At 38.0% G+C, this 20,425-nt stretch overlaps 1 protein-coding gene across 2 annotated transcripts in view; it reads left to right on the top strand.

Moving 5' to 3' along the window:
- The window catches only part of Galnt5 (polypeptide N-acetylgalactosaminyltransferase 5), a 61,777-nt gene that overhangs the window by 27,507 nt on the left and 13,845 nt on the right, over positions 1-20,425 (top strand). The window contains exons 5-10 of one of the 2 annotated variants that reach the window (XM_005393412.2): positions 721-840; positions 2,834-2,951; positions 4,082-4,405; positions 8,876-8,956; positions 11,535-11,696; positions 14,947-19,431. In XM_005393412.2, the coding sequence (XP_005393469.1) occupies positions 721-840; positions 2,834-2,951; positions 4,082-4,405; positions 8,876-8,956; positions 11,535-11,696; positions 14,947-15,087 (946 nt within the window). In that variant the 3' untranslated portion in view covers positions 15,088-19,431. Of the gene's footprint in view, positions 1-720; positions 841-2,833; positions 2,952-4,081; positions 4,406-8,875; positions 8,957-11,534; positions 11,697-14,946; positions 19,432-20,425 lie in introns of those variants that run through there. The other variant, XR_001235826.1, reaches the window with a different exon arrangement.

Raw genomic sequence — 20,425 nt, 5'->3', positions numbered from 1 at the left:
GTCCTAATAGGAACATGGTTGAAAAATCTAAGAAATGAGCTGTTTATCCACTTGAATAAATGAAAATATGTGATAGCTATCTTGTGTGTGGAGCCTATTATCCAATAATGTATTTGGTTACTGCTAATTCTTAATACCAATAAGTTCCACTATTCACCATCAAATTCATCCTCCTTTATAGTCAGCTGAATCCTAAGATACTTACTTTCCTCAATTTTAGTCCTTCCTTTTGCGACCAACATATATGTGCTTCTAAATTGTTTATTTCTTCCTCTAAAGGCCAGGGTCCACCCCAGCATGCTGGCACACACCTGTAATCCCAGCACACTGGGGACTGAGGAAGGAGGATCTCAAGTTCAGCCCACCTGGGTGACTTAGTAACCCTGTCTGACAATAAAACACTTTTAAAAACAGACTTGGTATCTATCTCAGTCCAAATCCCTCAGTTCAGTCCCTAGTACCACAAAAAAAGACAAACTATTACTTTTTTAAAGTGTAAGTTAAAAGCAAGCAATTTAGCCCATTAGCCATCAGTATAAATTGTCCTCAAAAATTTTCTGAATGAAACTGTGAAATGGTGCTGGTCTAAAATCACCTACATAAGTACCTGTTCTGTACCTGAATAAGTCATGGTGCCACTTGATGAAACATATAAAGATGCATATAATCTCAAGTCACACTTTGTTATTGTGTTTGTTTGTTTGTTTGTTACCAAATTAGCTACATGACAGTGGACAACTTTCAAAGAGGCATCTTTGTGTGGCCCATGAACTTTGGCTGGAGAACAATTCCTCCAGATGTCATTGCAAAAAACAGAATTAAAGAAACTGATGTGATAAGGTAAGTGTGTGAAACGTAAGACTAGGAAGTAGTCTTGAGGATTTTTATAAAGGCACAGAAAATTTCATCAAGTAGCTCTACCCAATCATTCTATAAACCTCAAGAGTTATGTCTAGCCAATAGATTACTAAAGAAAAGTTTTCCTGAGAAATTAGTTTTCCACTACCCAAACTCATTTTTAAATACAGAATTGAGCATTATTTAGCCATGAGCTTAGAGAAATTCACAAATACTCTTCCTGTTCTCTAGGATTTGTAGCCTAAGAAATAAATACTAGTTGAATGTGCTGCACTAATACACATAATCTTAAGTAAACATGGGTGAAAACTGAAAGAGTAAATAATAGTAATAGAAATATCACTATAATAATAGCTATGGTGAGATTGTCTTTCACAGTGAAATCCTACTCTCTCCATGGGACAAGTGCCAAATTCTGTGAATAAATTAAGAAATAGACACAGAAGCTCAATATAAATTAAACTTCGGGCTTTATTACTGAAGGCAGATTCAAGAGCACTGGCTGGATTGGAAGCCAAAGTGGGTGACTCTTGTCACTTCCCCAGAGCCTAAAGGTAGAGGACAGGGCTCAGCCAGCCCCAGGCAGAGCAGGAGAGTACTTCTTCCCTGTTGTAGAGAGAACTTGAGCAGGCACAGGTGAACAAGCTAAGGCCAGATAACAAGCTGTGCACGGCAGCCTACTTTTACAAACTTACCCTTCAGTAAATCACTTCTCTCATGCCTGTTTTGATATTTCCAGAATTGATATTCCAGGCAGTGAAGAAGTTCTACCATCCATTGTGCACTGAATGTCAAGCATTCAACATTCTCCTTAGCCCTAGAAGTGGTAGTTTTCAATTTATGGAGATGAGGATATCCAGACGTAAAGAAGTTAAGTAATTTTTTCAGGGATACACAGACAATAAAAGAACAATTTGAGATCCATCTCAGACCTGCCTAAATTTAACACTCTTTTTCTAATCTTAAACCTAAAAGAACCTTTCTGTTTTTTTCAGAGTCCCATTTTGAGGCTCAGTCTAGTGGTTGAGTTGTATTCAGCACAATGTTAGGAAGAGAATGCGTTCTGGATGATCTGGTGGGAATGGGTGAGACACAGGTGGAATTAGGTACATAACTGGCAGGCAGGGGCAAGAGGTGTGAGTCAGGAATTAATTTACTCTTAAGGGTACCGGGCATCCTGAAGGCAAAGCAGGTTCTCCACTGGCTGAGTGGTGACCACCACAAGAAGTGATCAATACTTTTTCTAATATCTGCTTAAAATGTGATCAACAAGAGCTATGAAGTCTCTGGATTCAGACTCCTTTGAACCTCAGCTTTATAAATTGCTAGCCCTATAAACTTAAACTACCTTGAGTCTGTTTTATTTTTATAGGAAGACTAGTAGAACTTGCTACCATCAACTGTTCTGATACTTTAATCAGATTATACTTATGAAGTGCTTTCCACACAGCTCGTTTACCACATAATGTGTCCTTAGTCCAATTTGCCTGTGGTTGGGTGCAGTTCCATGGAATGGTGGAGTGCAGAGTCAAGACAGATTTCCAAAGTGTGAGTCCACTCTCTCTGGACTGTGGGGAAGTTTCTTTCCTTCTATGCATGTGATGCAGTTTCTTAATACTGATGTACAGTCCTGGGGTTTTTGCAAAACTTAAGTTCATAAGCAGATAATCCAACAGTGCCTGGTTCTAGCTTAACCGTAAGTGAATCTTGTTAAAAAGAACATCCCTGTAGAGTTAGTGTCAGAGTTAGGATGGAAAAGAATCTTCGTTTCAGGCCACATCTTTGCTGACATCAATCAAGCTCTGCCACAGTGAACTTGGTAACTCACCAGGTTTTGAAGGTGTATTTGTGACTCCATCCCAAGACCTCCCTGCACTCAGTAGCTGTAACTCCGGCACCAGAGCGCAAAGGACCCACACTACACGTGGGGCGCCTGGGAGATGCAAGTTTAAAACACAATCTTTTCTTTACATAGGTGCCCTGTCATGGCGGGTGGATTATTTTCTATTGATAAAAATTACTTTTTTGAACTTGGAACCTATGACCCTGGCCTTGATGTTTGGGGTGGAGAAAATATGGAGCTCTCATTCAAGGTATCGCCAAATTTTTCTTCAAATTTTCTTTACAATTAACATTTTATCACTTCCATTGGTTTAATTTTACTAATATAGTTAGATATGTAATTAACAGTGTAACTTTCACAGAAATTTAGGGTCTATGAATTGTTTCATAGTTCAGATTAAATTTGGAAGAATTGATGACTGTTGTGAAATTTATTAGAGTTTTAAAAATATTTCACAATAATTTTAATATAATAATTAACATTTAAATATTTTATTTAAATATTAAACATTTCATTTCCCATTCAATTTTAATCTCACAATTGAATATTCACATGTCACAACATTAATTATTTCACAATAACATTAATACTGTTTCTATATTGCAATAAAGGGGAAATGATTTCCTGCCTTTCAGTATGAATGCAGTGGGATTGCTACTTGATACAAAGTAACTCTCCTGGGATCTCTCTCTACTATGTTGGAAGTCCTAGAATCAAGTGTAATGGGTGATCTTGGAGAATGCACATGACAGAAGTGGAAAAGAGGGCCTCTGGAGAAGGCCACCACAGGCCAGCTGTGTCCCCCATGCAGCTCCTTGGGGGGCTTTAATCAATCATCTGTACCATCACTGATCAGCATCTAAGAAAACCTTAGCAGTGGCTAAGAGTAGACGCATCTGCAAAGCAGCTTTTTTCCTGTGGGTTTGGATGGTCTACATCAAAAGGGGTGTGACTCTGGAGCTCCCCCTGGCGAATGGTGTTTACATTGTGTGCCACAGGCTTAGGGGTTTCCCCAGGGTGAGAGAAGGGGAAGATAAACTGACATCCATTCCTCTCTCCGTTTCAGCCACAACAGGAACTTATATTATTTTATACATTGGGATTCCAGAAGATTTCTTTACAGGGAGAAAAAAAGTTCACATTGACAATTAAGAATAGAAAAATCTCTGCTTTATTAATCTTGATATGGTCTACCATTACAATATGCAAAATTAAATGAATTTGTTGAGTTTTATTTTTTATCACAGAAGTGTTTTCTAACTTGAAAGTATTACATCAAACCAGCAGAGACAGTTGCTGGGTGGTTCCTACCCAGTGTTAACTGCTCGTGATTTGTAAACAGTTGTTTGGTGATTGATGCTTATCATCAAATTGTTCCAGGTGTGGATGTGTGGTGGCGAAATTGAGATTATCCCCTGCTCCCGGGTGGGTCACATCTTCAGAAACGACAACCCGTATTCCTTCCCCAAAGACCGCATGCAGACAGTGGAGCGGAACCTGGTGCGGGTTGCCGAGGTCTGGCTGGATGAATACAAAGAGCTGTTCTATGGCCACGGCGACCACCTCATAGACCAAAGGTTGGACGCCGGCAACCTCACCCAGCAAAGGGAACTGCGGAAGAAACTGAAGTGCAAAAGTTTCAAGTGGTACTTGGAGAACGTCTTTCCCGACTTAAAGGCTCCCATTGTGAGAGCAAGTGGTGTGGTAAGTTTACCTGGCAATTTAAAATCCTGCTCCATAAAAAAACCCACAGAAATTCTTTTGAAAATGTCTGGGAAAAAGGATTACTTTCTTCTAAATACCAAGTATGGAGGCCAGTAAGACAAAGCACAGTTGACAGTTAAGCCGAGGTCAACCTGAGGGAGGCAGTCATGTTCAGTGATTAATTCAACAGACACTACCTGTGTTAGGAGACAGGGCAGTATTTCAGAATTGGATTGTAGGATGGTAAGTAAAGTAGACTTGGTCCTTTCCTTTGGAATTTAGAGTTGACTAGGGAAGAAAGATAATAAGTAAGCAGATGTAAATATAAAATGTAATGATTCTCATTTTGAGACTAGGCCAAAAAGCCTAGGCCTGGAACGTAAATGCCGACCAAGCTATAAAAAGAGGGCTAGGTAGAGGGTATCACCCACGTGAACCTCCAAGACCAGTGAAATTGCGGGCATGCAGGAAGGGAAGGAACGATGAAGCTCGCCGGGCGGGGCGGGGCGGGGCGTGCAGGGGGAGACTGGCACCACAGGACAGGACGAGGGCGAGAGAGGCAGAGGCAGGGTCGCGCAGGTCCTTGCACGCACAGTAAGGATTTGTCTTTATTTCCTTCCTCCCTTCCTCTCGATGTACTGGAAATTTATTGAGCAGGGTTAGGTAATGGGTGGACAAAAATTAATCAGGATTTAAAAAAATATATCTGAAGTTTTCAAAGGGGCTTGAAAATAACAGAAACCACCAGGGAATGGCAGATAAAACTGGAGCGCACAAGGGGTATGAAAAGGGGAAATGCTACACTCGATGCGCTGGTCAAGTACAAAGCCGGGAGAAACTGGAGGAGAGGTAATTTGGGGAGCCGTCTCCTACCTGTGCTAGGAATGAGCCGTTTTGGAAGCGGACCGGAAGACATGAACCAGTGGACCGCAGAGCAGGTATCAGAGCGAGTGCGGGAGATGTTAATCAGCTCTTCCTCAGTTGGGGTCATTTTTAATCTCTTGCATTTTCCTTCTAACTTATGCTTATTTATGAGTACTACAAGTATTCATTTGTTTTCTTTAGAAGTTTCCTCTTTCCTTTTCTTCGTTCGTGTTCTCAAATGTGACCATCAGTGAGCCCGCTCTGCAGGCCAAGCCATTCCAGTCCTTCCTAGAAAGCGAGCTGTACTGAGCACCCGCTCTCCGGCGGGTCAGAGCTTCTGCCAGCAGAAACGCAGCTGAGGAGGGAAGTCCAGGAAGGGTTTTGAAGACAGGAAACTCGTGTGAAGATTGACTCTAATGATTTACAAAACTCAGCTGAGAAAACTATGTGGTCTGGCTATATATAATACAATGCATTATTTTCTTAAAAATTGCCACTTGTACAGGTCAAGATAGAATAGCTGCTCTTTCAGCAAGCACAACCTAGTATTTTTTAACCTTAGGTAAGTAATTAGAACTAACACATGGATTTTTACACATTATTCAATAATAATATGTCAAATATATGCATAAAATAAATTTACATATATTAGTCCCATCCCTGAAAAGGAAAAAAATTCTCACCATAGTAAATTTTTCCTTTCCTAACCTCAGCTGGAGCATTACTAAACTTTAACCACCAGAGGGCACTATAAAACTATCTTTTAGCTCTGCTATACCACTGAGCAGGTAGTTGGAAGTGTGAAGGCAAAGTATACAAGCATGGAAATATCACAGTGAAATCCTTTAATTTGTGGGATTAATAAGTTAAAGTTATAATAAAATAAGTTCTAGAAGCAGTTCTCATGAACTTTTTCCAGAGCTCTCATGAAATAGGGTTCCCTGATGCCAGGACTATAATATATCAAAATGCAGCAATTATTCTTAAAATGAGTTTAACAGATCCTTTCCTTCTATTGTCCAGACTATTGTCCTGTTTTTTTTCTTTGCTTGCTCTAGAAAAATGTTAATAAACATGTCATTTGCTCCCTCTTGAAGCAACCACAAGGGAATTTTATTGCTATTTTTAAATTCACAATAAAATTAACTAGACCATTATTTGAATCAACAATCTTGAAACAGCCTGAAAAAATAAACTCCACATTTTCTGTCTCATACTCCATGTTTTCCTGTTTTCCAGCCTATTTTCTCATGAATTTAAATCCAGTGAAAGTTCTTTTTTTTAAAAAAAAAGAATAATTTCTTATTGAATCAAATATATTTAAAACTAATAAAAGAATTTGACCAATAACGTGTTTCTCCTTGGACTAAATTGTTAGCAAACAGCCTACACACCTAAGATTTAACAGTTGTGAGATGAGCTGTGAGGAATTCCCTTATCTAGAGTTGAGAAATGAAATAATTTAATACAGAAAATTAGAAGTTTATGCACTGCCTGATTTAAAAGGGTGCAGGGAGGTTGAAATGAGTACAATAAAATTAGGGAAACAACTTTTTAAAAATGAAAATGCTTTAAAACTATTCTCAATGAAATGAAAAATAAAAATTCTTTGCATATCATAGACCACATATGTAAGATGAGAAATAGTTTCCCCATGAAAGCTCTGACAGAAAAACGCTTTTCAGATGCAATGAAGGAGAGGGATACTGGGACAGAAGAGCTATGCCTTTTCTCCGAGTTCCTTCTGCTTGGAGGAAGGGATTACATAAAATAAACACAAGGAAGTCAGTTAAACTGGGGATTCCCTAACTGCTCCGAACAGCGTTAGTTGTTCTGCGCAGGGTTACCTGGTCAAGTAACTCTGGGAAACCGTCTGTGCTCGGCAGCAAGCTGAGACTAATTCATGGAAGACGCAGAGCCTGCTGACAAAGGACAACCTGCTCAGCTGTGTTGGAACCAATGTCCAACCTCCTTTAAAGACTGAATATTTTCTGCTTTACTCAAAAATACAGAAGCTGACACTTGTTTCCGCTGAGATCCAGAGAACAACCAGAATAATTTCCTGCTTTAAGCTCCAGGAGTACTCTGCCTTCACTCACTTCCGTTCGCGGCCCTCTGAAGTCAGTGTGATTGGGTTCTGCTTTGCGCTGTAACTGCTCACACGCACTGACGCTCCCATAGTTGTCATTTTAAACTGGAACGGAAGTTTCTCTGAGGATTTTTGATGGAGATTCTGTTCCTCTGGAATTATTTTGTGCTCGTCTTTGCCAGGCACCTCAGACATTAACAACCTGCTATTTTTAATGTTGATTTCTGTACCTTGAAGATTTGGGAGGGTACATATCCAATGACAGTAGTAAAATTTTCTTCTCAAAATCAAGTGAATAAGGCTTCTGACTCCTGAGAAGAACCTAGATTCCTGGGATAATGGGTAAATCCTTTTTCCTAGTACACCATCCTGCTGAGGGTCCACCTTTCTGTGAAAGGTTACAATTTCAACTCTGACTCATCTATGCCCAAGTTTTTCACCCATTCTGTCCCTTGCTTACCAAGCTTGTAAGTTTCTCTGTTTTACTTCTTCTTGCACTTTTGGGTCCCTGACATTGCTGCTTACTTCTTCTAAGCTAAGCTATGCGCGTAAAAGTGGGACCAACACACTGGCTGCCTTGTTATGAAATTTGGCAACCCTGTGAGCTACACAGCTTACTTTGATGCAGTCTCTTAGAATGACAGCTTTGTTAGGTATTATAAAACAGAAGGGGCAAATATAATGTCCCTGACAACAAAGACCTCACAAGCTCCCAGTTCAGGAGGCTTTCCTGGTTTCAGTGGTATAGATTTGGCTCTACATACCTCTTTTAAAAGCCTGAAAAGCCTAAATTGCATTATTAACCTACTGCCTTGTTAGCTCTACCCAGGATGTCAAAGAGGGTGAGGGAATCAACATTTTCCTGCATTAAATGGTGACTGATAGAAAGCTACCTCCATATTTGACCCTGTGAATCCATTAAAAACCTGGGGCCCTGCCAGAAAGTGCCTTTGCATTTGACTCAATATTAGCTTTCATGACTTTCCTGTAATGAATTGCAGCTCACTTGAATCATTAGAAAGACTCTGACAGGGAATCGGCTGGAATCCACCTTTCTTTGAATGACTCAATTTATCTATGAGTCAGTGCCTAAGCAGACAGCTTGGAGGGGTCAGCCAAGGAACGCAGTGGTCTGATTAAATTGCAAGTATGTGCATTGACTTTTAATACATGCATCAGATAAATCTGAGACAGGAAAATAACTACTTTCCATGCCACCGTTTGCTCATTTGCCTTTCAGTGTCCAAGCAAGGGTTAATGGAAAGCTCTGTTTTCTGGCTCTATGGCTGAATCACAGGCCTAAATTGACAGACTGAAGCTGTACTTTAGCAAGATTACATTATGTCTCTGTTAGAGCTAGCAACCAATAAAATCATCTTGTGCTAAGGAATACTGTTATTAACTATCTTTTAACCTTATTACGGCTTTATAGTCTGTGTTCTAAATGTGTCTGGATGTTTTATTCTACTTTAAAAGTTTTATTTTTCTTAATTCATATTTTATATTCTGCTTTCTAGCTTATTAATGTGGCCTTGGGTAAATGCATTTCCATTGAAAACACCACAGTCTTTCTCGAGGAGTGTGTGGCGAGCAGCAAGGTATGCTTAGCTGGAATTTTGTACCTCATGGTTGATAGGTGTGGCCTCTAACATGTTTGTTGATTACTTAAGAAATTTATCTTCACTAAGTAGAAATCCATAATTATTCTCCAAACTCCAATGTAACTATAAGGCTAGTGAGAGAGTCCACCATGAAATGCAATGACAGCAACTGAAAGAGTAAAACTGCAGGTACCAAAGTCTTCCTCTGGGCCCAGTATGTGTCATTTACAAAATTGTGTTAATTTTGAAAACTCTTTAGCCCTAGGAAAGTGGGAGTAAGCATAGTACTTACCTCTAGGGGTAGGGCTGGAGTTAGGTAACACATAAGAAACTTGTAGAATACTTTATGCTTAGTGCTCTGTAAATATCACTGCAATAAAAATAACAAAAGAATGTAAAAGAAAAGATAACATACAAACATAGAATGATAGAGAAAATAAAGAGAGACTATATTTTTAAGTAATCACCCTAAAGAAGCAATTTATTCTCTAATTCCATTCCACATGCATCTTCAGGGAGTAACGGAAGTCATATAATCCATAACGCATGATGGAAAACCCTACAGCAGAACTCCCACAAACTCAGAGCATAACTACTAGGAGAGGAAGTAGGGCCCAGGAAAACAGAACAGGGACTCCTCCTGCTGTGCTGCAGGTGAGCTGCGTGATCACACCTCCTTCTCCAACACATGTTCCCTAAGAGCTCTGCTTTCTATGCCAATAGCTGTCTGATTGGGTGCCAAATGTGGCTCCCAGGAACACTGGTTTGCAAGTAGCAATCAGCCCCCACCCCAAAACTACAGACTACTCTTTGGTAGAAAAATTAATTTCCATTGACAGCCAAGGCTTCCTAACTCTTACTTCTCTAACTTAGAAATATTTCTTACATTTTCAAACATACCCTTTCTCCACCTTTTAATTCAAAAAACTACTACTAGAAAAATAGGGATCTTTGTTGCCATACTTCAGCTGTGGATTACAAACTTGAGCCCTTGGGAACTCTTTATTAATTAGGGAAGAATGGAGACAAAGAAGTGAAAAGTATCCAAAAAATCAACTGAAAGGAAATAACTTGCTTATTAACAATTCAGAGTGAAAATAAAATCATAAACTATGAAATAACACCACAGTGAGTTTAAACTATAGGCAAATATTGAATACTATATTTTTTCACGGTTCATCATTATAGGGATTTCTTGTGATCAATAAAATAGTATTTCTTCTGAAGACCCAACCGCTGTTCTTGGTAACCACTGAGTGTGTTAGATGAGGAAAGAGACCAAGGTATGAATTATGGAGCCACTGTCTTCCACAAAGCTCATCTCCCACTTTATCTAATTGTTCATTTTTAGCTTCTGCCTCTTTGGATTACTTAAGTAATAAAAGTGACAGAAACATCACAGAAGTTAACTTGGTTTGGGCACAAAAAATAAGGACTAATAGCAAGCTCAAGAGAATGATATTCAGCCAAAAAAAAGTTGAAAAGGAATAAAGCCCTCAGACTGAACTATCAAATGCTACACTTACACTACCTGAAGACCATCTCCTTAGTGTTTAACTTTTAAACCAGTTGAAATATCATTTTCAAGGTAATAGCCATCTTATCTTAGTAGTTTTATAGTAAACTGAGTAGGCAGAAAATACTAGCTCGTAAACAACCATAGAAAATATTTTTAAGGATTGAAAATCTGGTTCGATTACCTGAATCAACGTTTGTTTTAAACACTGTTCAGAATTAGACTTCTCCAAGAGCAGCTTTCATAAACTGAGGAATACTGACATGGCTAAACCTCATGATTCCTTGCCCTTGCAGAAAAGGAAGATTTTAATGTGTCCTACAGTAAAACAAAGCCAAGAGTCCAGTTGTCTAGACAGTCAGAAACAAGAAGACATAACAATTTCCACCGAAGAAATTTAAGACTGTGACTGATCTCCCTGAAACCACCCATGGCTTAGAAACCTAGTCAAGAATGGCTTGCAGATTTCAATACTTCAAGCATCAGAGTTGTCTGGAACTCAGAACACCTGAAATAGTGTCATATGCAGATCTGCACTACTTGTGATACAGTAATCATTTTTATTACTGTATAACATTAGTTGAGGTCTTCCTGTATGCTAAATATTCGATAATTATTCTCCCAACCCTGTGAGATAATTTTGTTATTCAACTTAAAAATGAGAAAAATAATACTAGGCTGAGTAAACAAAATGTGCATACTATCACAACTGAAAGTGGTAGCACAGGGAATTGAATATAAATCACTATTAGTACAACTTACTGATGCACACCTGTAATCTCAGCCCCGTAGGAGGAGGAGGTAGGAGGATCACAAGCTTGAGCTCAGCCCAGAGGACTCACCTGACTTAGTGTTACCTTGAGGAAAATTTTTAAAACAAATTTAAGGTGGAGGGTTGAGGATGTAGCTCAGTGAGAAGGGCCTGAGTTCAGTCTCCAGTACCTCAAACAATAAATAAAGAAAAGCAACTATATTTTTAATTATTACTAACAAAATGTTTGGCAAATTCTCCAGGTTTGCTGCCTGGAGTGATCATTTCTTCATTCATTTCCTCTACAGCTTCAGCAATTTAATTATACGTGGTTGAGACTTATTAAACATGAAGAATGGTGTTTGGCCCCCGCCCCTGATAGAGGATCACTGAAGCTGAACACTTGTGATAACGGAAACAAAGGGCTGAAATGGTTGCATAAATTAACATCCGTCTTCCACCCAGACCTGGTGAGCAAAATTATGTACCTCTTCTTCACTGCAAATTTACCCTTTAGTCAAAAAGAGCATAAAATCCTCATTGTTCGTTGCCTCACTCGGAAGCTGTAAGTGTGTTTGTGACAACAGAGGCAGGGTAAAATTCACTCAGAAAGATAAACAGATTTTTTTCAGTAAATTGTCAGGTCCATCTTTTTTTAAAAAAAAAGTCGCATTAAAAGAATGCTTTTAAAAAGAATTCATCCCATTCTCATGGCTCTATTTTCAATCATTACCTTGTTTCTAAAAGTCACTCACTTCATCCAATCAACAATGTTAAAAATAAGGCAGATGAGCTGAAATTGGTTGTCATTAACATCCTGTAGGAAAGGTACAAGGAAAAACCGAGAAGCTACATGCTTACTCTAAGCCTTGCCTTTGAATATGGTTCTCGTTCTTCATTCTACCCTCTTTCCATACAAGACAACTTTTTCTCATCCCCTGTTGGTGCCCAGGACTCGTCCTCTCTGAGGAGTGTAGGGACCAGCTCACAAAGGACAGCTGACTGTGGTTTCATGGGAGAGCCGACCGTACAATTACTCACCAACTTCGTGTTCCTTGGTGTCAATTATCAGCCTGAAGCCTGCTGTGAGGAGCGTCTATCCCACAGAAACCAGCAGGTCCAACTGGATCAGGAAATAGGTTTCCAGAGCCCAGTCCTCAGTATTTACCAGAACTTACCTGTTCTACTGGGCTTATTCTCAAATTCCACTGCTTTCCCCAATTGTATTTTGAACAGAATACACACATACACATAAGCTCTGGTGTAGGATCTTGAGATGGCAGGAATAGACTCAGGATTGCACTCTCAAATTTCCTGACATCTCACTAACTAGTAGTCACCAAATCTTCTCAGTATCGAGTACATGGAAGTTGTTATTCTGCTCAAAGCTGCCTGCCCCTTTCCTCTTTGGGCTGTCTCCACTGGCCGGGGTGTCTTCCCTTTGATATTACAGTCAGTGACTATTCTTTTTCTGCTCAGAGTGAAAATCAGGGCCTCACCGGGCATGGTGGCACATGCCTGTAATCCCAGCACTCAGGAGGCTGAGGCAGGAGGATCATTGTGAGTTCAAGACCATCCTGGGCTACAAAGTGAGCTCAAGGCCAGTTCACATAGCGATACCCTGTCTTAAAAAAAAAAAAAAAGAAAAAATGAAAATCAGGGCCTGGATAATGCATTCTCCAAACTTGTATCCATCTGACTTTCTCTGTTATGTTTTAATTCCTTCTGGACAGTTTTTTCTCTTTAATGATAATACTATCAAATTATTCAGAAAAGTTGAAATTTCTGGTATATACGTTGGTATTTTTATGTTGCATACTGTTGGGGAATTCATACTTATCTACTGATAAATTACATCTTACTTTGTCCTTCTTTACCCTTGTGCTAAAAAAAGAGAAGGAGGGAGGGAGGAGAAGAAGAAAAGAAAAAAGAAGGACAATAACTAAAACACATCCCACATCTCTAGAAGTAAATCTTGGCAAAGACTTTTGATGAGAAAATATTTAGGACAGGCCTTCCTAGACACTTAGTTGATTTGGTAAAGCAGGTAATTTAGTTAAGATAGCAAGAACTAGAAATCTGACCCCTACCTTGTTTGTGCCTGTGAATTTGGGCCATGCTGCTGGCCTACTCTTCATCCTGTGTTTCCCTTTTGACCTTACTAGATAGTCACGGAGAAGAATAGCTCAGTGATTGACTGTCTTCTTTTTTACTTCTGCAAGTTTTTCCTATTAAATCTCCTAAACCCTGCTTTCCATCACTATAGCCAAATACCTCAGATAAATTATAAAGAGAACGTATTTGTGTTGGCTCACAGTTTTGGAGGTTTAAGTTCAAGATCAGTTTATTCCTTTGGGCCTTGGTGAGGAAGCACATCATGGTAGGGACACTTGGCAGAGCAGAAACATTCACCTCATGGCCAGGAAGCAAAAGAGAGAAAAAAGAAGAGAGTGGGCTCCCACGGTCCTCTTCAAGGTTGTGCCCGTAGGACCCACTAGCTTCTGCTGGACCCCACTTCTCTAAGCTTCCACCCACCAGCAGCACCACCCAGGGACCAAACCTGAAATACTAAAACCCAGACTATGGCAACCCTCAAAGGAATCTAAATCTCAAAGAATAACAGAAATTAAGAGAGAGAATACGAATAGCAGGAAACTGTCTCCTTTGAGAAAGAATTAGATGTTCGGAACTTCATAGAAGAAAGTATTCTAGTGAGTTTGACTCTAGATAACATTAGTTGTTCAAATGATCAATGCAATTGCATTTCAGAGATGTTCCCCAGATGTGCTCTCCCCAAATGCCTTCCGTTTTGGCCTCCCTAAGAATATTCTCACAGGTGGGGTATGGAGTGCCTCACCACCCACTGGTTCCTACATCACATCACTTTAGGTTGAGAAACAGGTGACTTAGTTACCTGTTTACAACTCATTGGCAGAACACTGTAGCCACAGAATCATTTTCCTCGAAGCCAACCATTTTACAAAAAGCCTCGCACACGTGCTAGCATCATATGTTTGTAGTCTAGCAAGGGTGATGAAATTTTTATAGGGACATCTTTAAAATAAATTATTATGAAAATCAATCCTGTTTTTATAAAATTTTCAAACTATTTTAAAATATTTTAATTATTAGATTATCATTGTCATAACTACTAGTGGTTGAGTGGATTATTAGATGTAAAATATGTAAAACTCTAAATAGACCCTCAGTAGGTTGTGTGCCATTTCCAAGATATTCAGTAAATATTAAGCAACAACAGCACTCTTTGAAATGTCTTTGATTTATTCTTCATTAATCTGACTTTGGGACATCAAATTATGTTCTATCAAAGATTATGGTAAAGAGACCATAAATGAAATATATCACATCTAGCATTTTGCTATTTAAAAGTGCATTGTAAAATATAAACTTAATGCTTTCTGTCATGGCATATGTTTTTTTCTTTACTACCACCACTGAGGTAGTCATCATTCATCAAATATATGAGATGCCATTTGGAATTTTTCTCTATAAATAAGATAGTTACTAAGTATGAAGACGTAGTTTGAGACAAGACAAACAATACTTGACAAAGCCTGTGTTTATGTTATTTATTTAGTCCAAGAGAATTCGTAAGGAATAAGAAATATAATTACTCATCTATTGGAGGGAGCTGCTTTCTTTGTACCTCCAATGCTGATTCCAGCTGGAAGTTCATGCCCACATCCTCTTTTTCTCTAGGTAAATCACATTGTTTTTGAAAACTCACATCAGTTGTTGTGCTTGGAAGGAAATTTTTCTCAAAAGACCCTGAAAGTAGCTGCTTGTGACTCAATGAAACCACATCAAAAGTGGAAATTTGAAAAGTACTATGAAGACTGAAGAGAAGCCGATGTTTTTACCTAGAAAACTCATTGGATACTGTGAAATTAGCAGTGGACTTGGTGACTGCATTTCTCAGTGTCATTTACATTTTCAATTCTAATAGCATTTGAATGGAAGATCTTTAAAAGTCACAATATTTGAAATACCAAAAGATTACTCAGGAAAAGAGTCCACCATAGGATCACAGTCCTTCTCCACCCTGGGTGGCCTTTGGAATTGCCTATTTCCTGCCCTGTATGGAATTCACCCCTCCAGCTTCTTCCAGGAATCCACAGGTAACTGGAAATGAAGACAGATGTGGGGAAACACAGTGATTCAATGGTGGTAGCATTTCATAATAACTACATCTTTTGGCCTACAAGTAGAGGGATACACAATGAGCACCTGTCCTTTATGGTGTAATTTTTTATGAAATAAGTTGCTAGAAGTTTTATAGCTACAAGACCTTAGACAATTATTTTAAAGCTACTACGCTGCTGAAACCCTTCCAGACTAATGCATGTTTACTGAAGAGTTTGAAATAGTATTGATCAATTATTGATAACTACCTAGTAGCAAATAATAGTTTTGATCTAGATTATCATGTAATTTCTTTTTCAGTCTGAGTTAGTGGAGGCAATTTTAAGTGAGGAATCTTTAGATATTTATTTAATTATAGGCAAGGATGTTCTATACTTTAAAAAATTGGCCACACCTGTAACTTCTAAGATTTATGTAAATAGTTTAAAAAAGAAACTGGGTCACAAGACACTGTCATCATCAAAAGTGCTTTTAATTATTGAACACACTCTAGTGTAGGACCATAAGAGAGGAGTTGACAAATAAGTGGAAACAGAGCACTGAAAAATGTTATGTTTTTTACATGAAAGTAGTAAAATACTACTTCCCTGGGATGAGGTATGCTAAAATTGGACTCTAAAACATTACAAAGTAGAAATAAAAGAAAAATGATAAAAGACAAAGAAAATGAGATAAACAGCTCTTTGGAAGAGAGTTAAGAAAAAAATTGTCCTAGACTTGGCCAAAGAAGAGGGACCTGGTACTTCCAAGGGGGAGAAAAAGAGCAAAGCCCCAAATATGAACCCAATGATAACATGATGTCTGGGGAAAAGTAAACTATTTCCTTACTACAAATTAGCTGTCATCTTTAATATACCTGTATCAGTACTTAGCAAGCATACCAGAAAAAATATTTAGAAATCAGGATATCCTTTACAGTCATTTTGGTAAGAAAATTGATACCCTAAAACAAATTACCTGTCTAAAAAATTGTAGGCCAATTAGTGGTAGGGTCAGTGTCTCTGGAAAATGGGTTCATTCTACAGCTTAGGCCCACTGGCCTAAACAAATCAGTTCCACAGCTGTCCTTAGAAAGAGGGCCATAAACCTCTTTGCTGGAGTTGAATCCCTGTGGCATGCCCATGTGATTCATGCTACTATTTTTATTTTTTTCTCAATCTTTGTTCAGTTGAGATGATGCTAAAACTGAGCATTTTTAGTTCTTATTTTCTGTTTAACACTCAATTTTAACTTCCAACTAATTTCACAAAAGCAGAACTATTAACTCAGAGTGGGAAGGGGGAGCAGTTTGAACATTTGTGACATATTTAAAATGTTTTATTCAGATAATTTACAATTGCAGATGAGATAAAAGAACAACTAGCAAATGATACAATTCCTCCCAAAACAGCCATTTGGGGATGGGGGAGGGACAAGTCTGTTGTTGCCAAGGACTTGTTGACTTACTGACCATGCTGGATGCCTTATGGAACTCTTCATGTAACTGAAAGATTCTGAAAGCCCCTTCAGCAGCCTATACAACCTCTATTCTATCCAAAAACAGTTTCCACAAAGAAAAATCAACACCGTTTAGAAAAAGATGATTCATACTTTGAATGTATCTGCCTTGAGGTATACCAGCTGAAGAAAGCTGAATATTTTTCTCAAGAGAACCTTCTCCCGTCTGCTTAGCATATGTTCTTCCTGATTTTACCTTGACATACTTATTATATAAAGCTATAATTCAGTGTATATTGTCACTACCACAAAAGGTTGTTTTGGAACATGACATTGTTTGCTCTTGAGAAGAATTTTTAAATCCTTTTGTCATGTAAGTGCTCAGTGACTCTAAGATTACAAAGAGCTAATCACCAGTTAGAATCTATGTGGGCTTTACCTTGTGAGTATTGACTAATTGTCAAATCTACTACCTACAACTTTAAAAAAAAAAAAAAGAAAGAAAACAGGATCATCCTCTAAATTTTGTTTTTAGAAGACTGGAATAAGCATTTAAATGCTACTATAGGTCTTCAGGGACTTTTAATGATAAACCCTCAAGTGGAGCACATGAGGGTCCTAATCAGCCCTGACTTCTTCAAAAAGGAGGCTATATTCTTGGAATGGGATTAAATTATTGCCTTAATTAGGAAAAAAAAGTCTGTATATGTTAGATTGAACACTGGCTAATATTAACAGGATTTGATTTTAAAAACAAAAACACCAACTTACCAAAGAGTCAAAATGTTTTGGTGTGTTTTGCCCAGTTACTTCCTCTCTTCCACAGCTACCCACAGCTTCCACTCTACTGCCACGCAGGGTGACACAGCTGTGTTGGTGCAGCCGTGTTTTATCACCAGCATCAAATTTGCCCAGTTCTGGTTGCTGACATTCAATGAGCTGTCATTCAGAGGGCTGCAAGGAACCACGTGCCCATGATTACAGCGTGTCACTAGCTTCACCACACTGCTTTGGAAACATTCTCTTACATATGAAACCATCATCCTTCTAGCACTGCCTAGGACACTGCACCGGGGCAGGATACCAATTGCTGTGTACAGGAATTCAACATTCTCAATTGGTCCTGATTTCAAAATCAGCTGAAAGTGATTTGTAAGAATCTCTTATGAAGAAAATGGGGTTGAAGCCTACTAGATAGGATCTTTTTTTGTTCAAACACTTCTAATTTAAGTATCATACTCAGAACACAGGAAAGAATACTTCAACGGAAGGTCTCAATATCTTCTACAAAGACAAGAAAATTATGAGAGGTACAAGTAAAACAGAGAAGAGCTAAGCATCACTGAATAGTACCATATACTATGCACCACATCTGCTCTGGCCCACTGAGTGGGTCACATTGGAGCAGTCTCATTCTCCCCTTAACAAAGAAGAGTGAGTATCCACAGCACTGATGAAAGAATTGGTCACCCCACTATTAAGAGGTAAAACTCAGCTGCCATTCTATCTGGTTCTCCAAAAAAGTTTCATTCTCTACACTATATAATTAAATAAATAGAGCAATCAATGCAGGTAGGCCCAGTTAAAATCCCCCTTGATTATAGGTGGTTGATGTCACAGATAACTTAATGAATTGAATTCAATCCACTTTCGCCTTTCTTCACTGGTGAGCAGACAGGAAATGGAAGCTGGGTCTCAGTTAAGCAACTTATGTGGAGGGGTAAGTGTGATTGATGACTCCACATGTCTTGAAAGGTTCTATACCTTTGACTCGTTACCTTCCATCTTCTCTCGACATATGAGAAACAGAAAAAAATTGTAGAGTGCTTTTTCTGCGAATAACACCAGCTCCTTCTTCACCCAGTCTTTAAGCAAAGCTGATAAACTACTGCATTTGAACACAGATGAAAAGTTTAAAAACTGAAGAATCTTTCAATTTAAAATTCAAACCATGACTTTCTACTCTACTTGTGTCAATTGTCACTATAGTGCTTTTACAACAACTGTTTCATGGGTTATTAAAAAATTGCTGTAAGCCAAATTGTATTAAAATAAGAAAAATAAACACTAACCAAAACTATTATATAAAATATTTATTTTTTGATAAATACCCCAGTGAAAAGTTTGAATACGCCATACAAAGTATCTTATTGCTCAGTTAGGCCAGATGGATGGTGTTTCAGACGTTGGTGATACCCATGTCTCAAAGAAAGAAAAAGATAAAAAAAATACCACCACACAAAGACAATTTGATGCACCTGTTTCCAATCCAATAAATCAACTAACCATGACCATTTTGATCCGGGTCCCTTTGAAAATTTACCTAAGTCTTTGCTTTGTAAAAACAAAAGTGAAAATTCTCATTTTCCAGCACATAGGACAACTTCAAATATACTGAGCTCCTCATAAGGAAAATTGCCATAAAATAAGAAATAATTTCTTTGAGAATAGAGGTCTCATATAATCAAATATATTTCTATTTTATTATTGATTGATAGATATTTGCCTAAAGATATTCACTATAAATATGTATATGAATAAAACCTTTATAGTAGGTGTTGAAACCAAAATTTTTGCTAACATGAATAAAGATTTTGAACTTTACCATTGAAAATATCAATTTTTATGAAATATATGTTATACGTGTGTGTATGTATGTGTATGGATGCTTTAAACTGGCAGAAAGTAAAACCAAGAGTTTCTACACTCAGCAAAGAGATAATTTTAAATTGTCATTGAATACCTGTAGCTCCCATGTAAGTGCACACCTTTGTGTGTATCTGGCCTTTGGCATAAAACTATGTCAGAGACTTTCACCCTGGATACTGTTTTACAGACTTAAAGGAGTAGTCATATTCTAAATTATCAGGAGGCTTATTCTTCAGTTGAGGATTATAGATATGTTGCATTCTTCTCCAGACAACCTTAGCTAATTTTATATGTATTTGCTACTACAGGAAGGAAGTAGGTTTAAAAACAAGAGAAAGCAAAGACCCAGTGGGTAATTTTATTGTTTGAATGAAAACATTTGTTAGTGTGAGAACAAGTTCAAAACAATAGAGAAGATTTTCCAATTCTTCTGAACATTTTTAAGTACTCACTTTTTGCCTTTGACCAAATGAAAGTAATATAAAGAAGGAGTCAAACATATAATTTGAAATGATTAGAAAAATCCAAATTACTTTCTAAATTTATTTTTTAAATTCTCCTGAGGTGGAAATTAGTGACTAGATATGACTGGTTTATTTTGTACTTGTATCTGGGTGATTTCTGCCTCCTATTTACTGCCTGTGTCACCATTTGCGTTGCTTGTATGGTCTAGCTATCTCCTGTTCTTCATGAGCTTGTACATATTTTGGTTTTTATATTTATGGTGTTATGGTATGGTATGATATTTTAATATTGGCAAATATAACTTTTGACATTACTTTTTATAGCCCTCTTGTTTTTATAGAGCAATGAAAGTTCAAGCTTTAAGAGAAGCGATTGCCTTTCTAATATAACCAAACGTATTTCTTCTTTATTGTATGCTGCTATTTCGTCCTTTTCCATAATTTTCTATTATTGCTTATTTAAAATGTTTCCCGTATCACTGTAA

This window comes from Chinchilla lanigera, unplaced genomic scaffold, assembly GCF_000276665.1.
Source record: "Chinchilla lanigera isolate Chin_1 unplaced genomic scaffold, ChiLan1.0 scaffold00048, whole genome shotgun sequence".
Taxonomy (NCBI): domain Eukaryota; kingdom Metazoa; phylum Chordata; class Mammalia; order Rodentia; family Chinchillidae; genus Chinchilla; species Chinchilla lanigera.
Note: the sequence above shows the minus strand (reverse complement) of the source record. Positions and strands in the feature narration are given on the sequence as shown.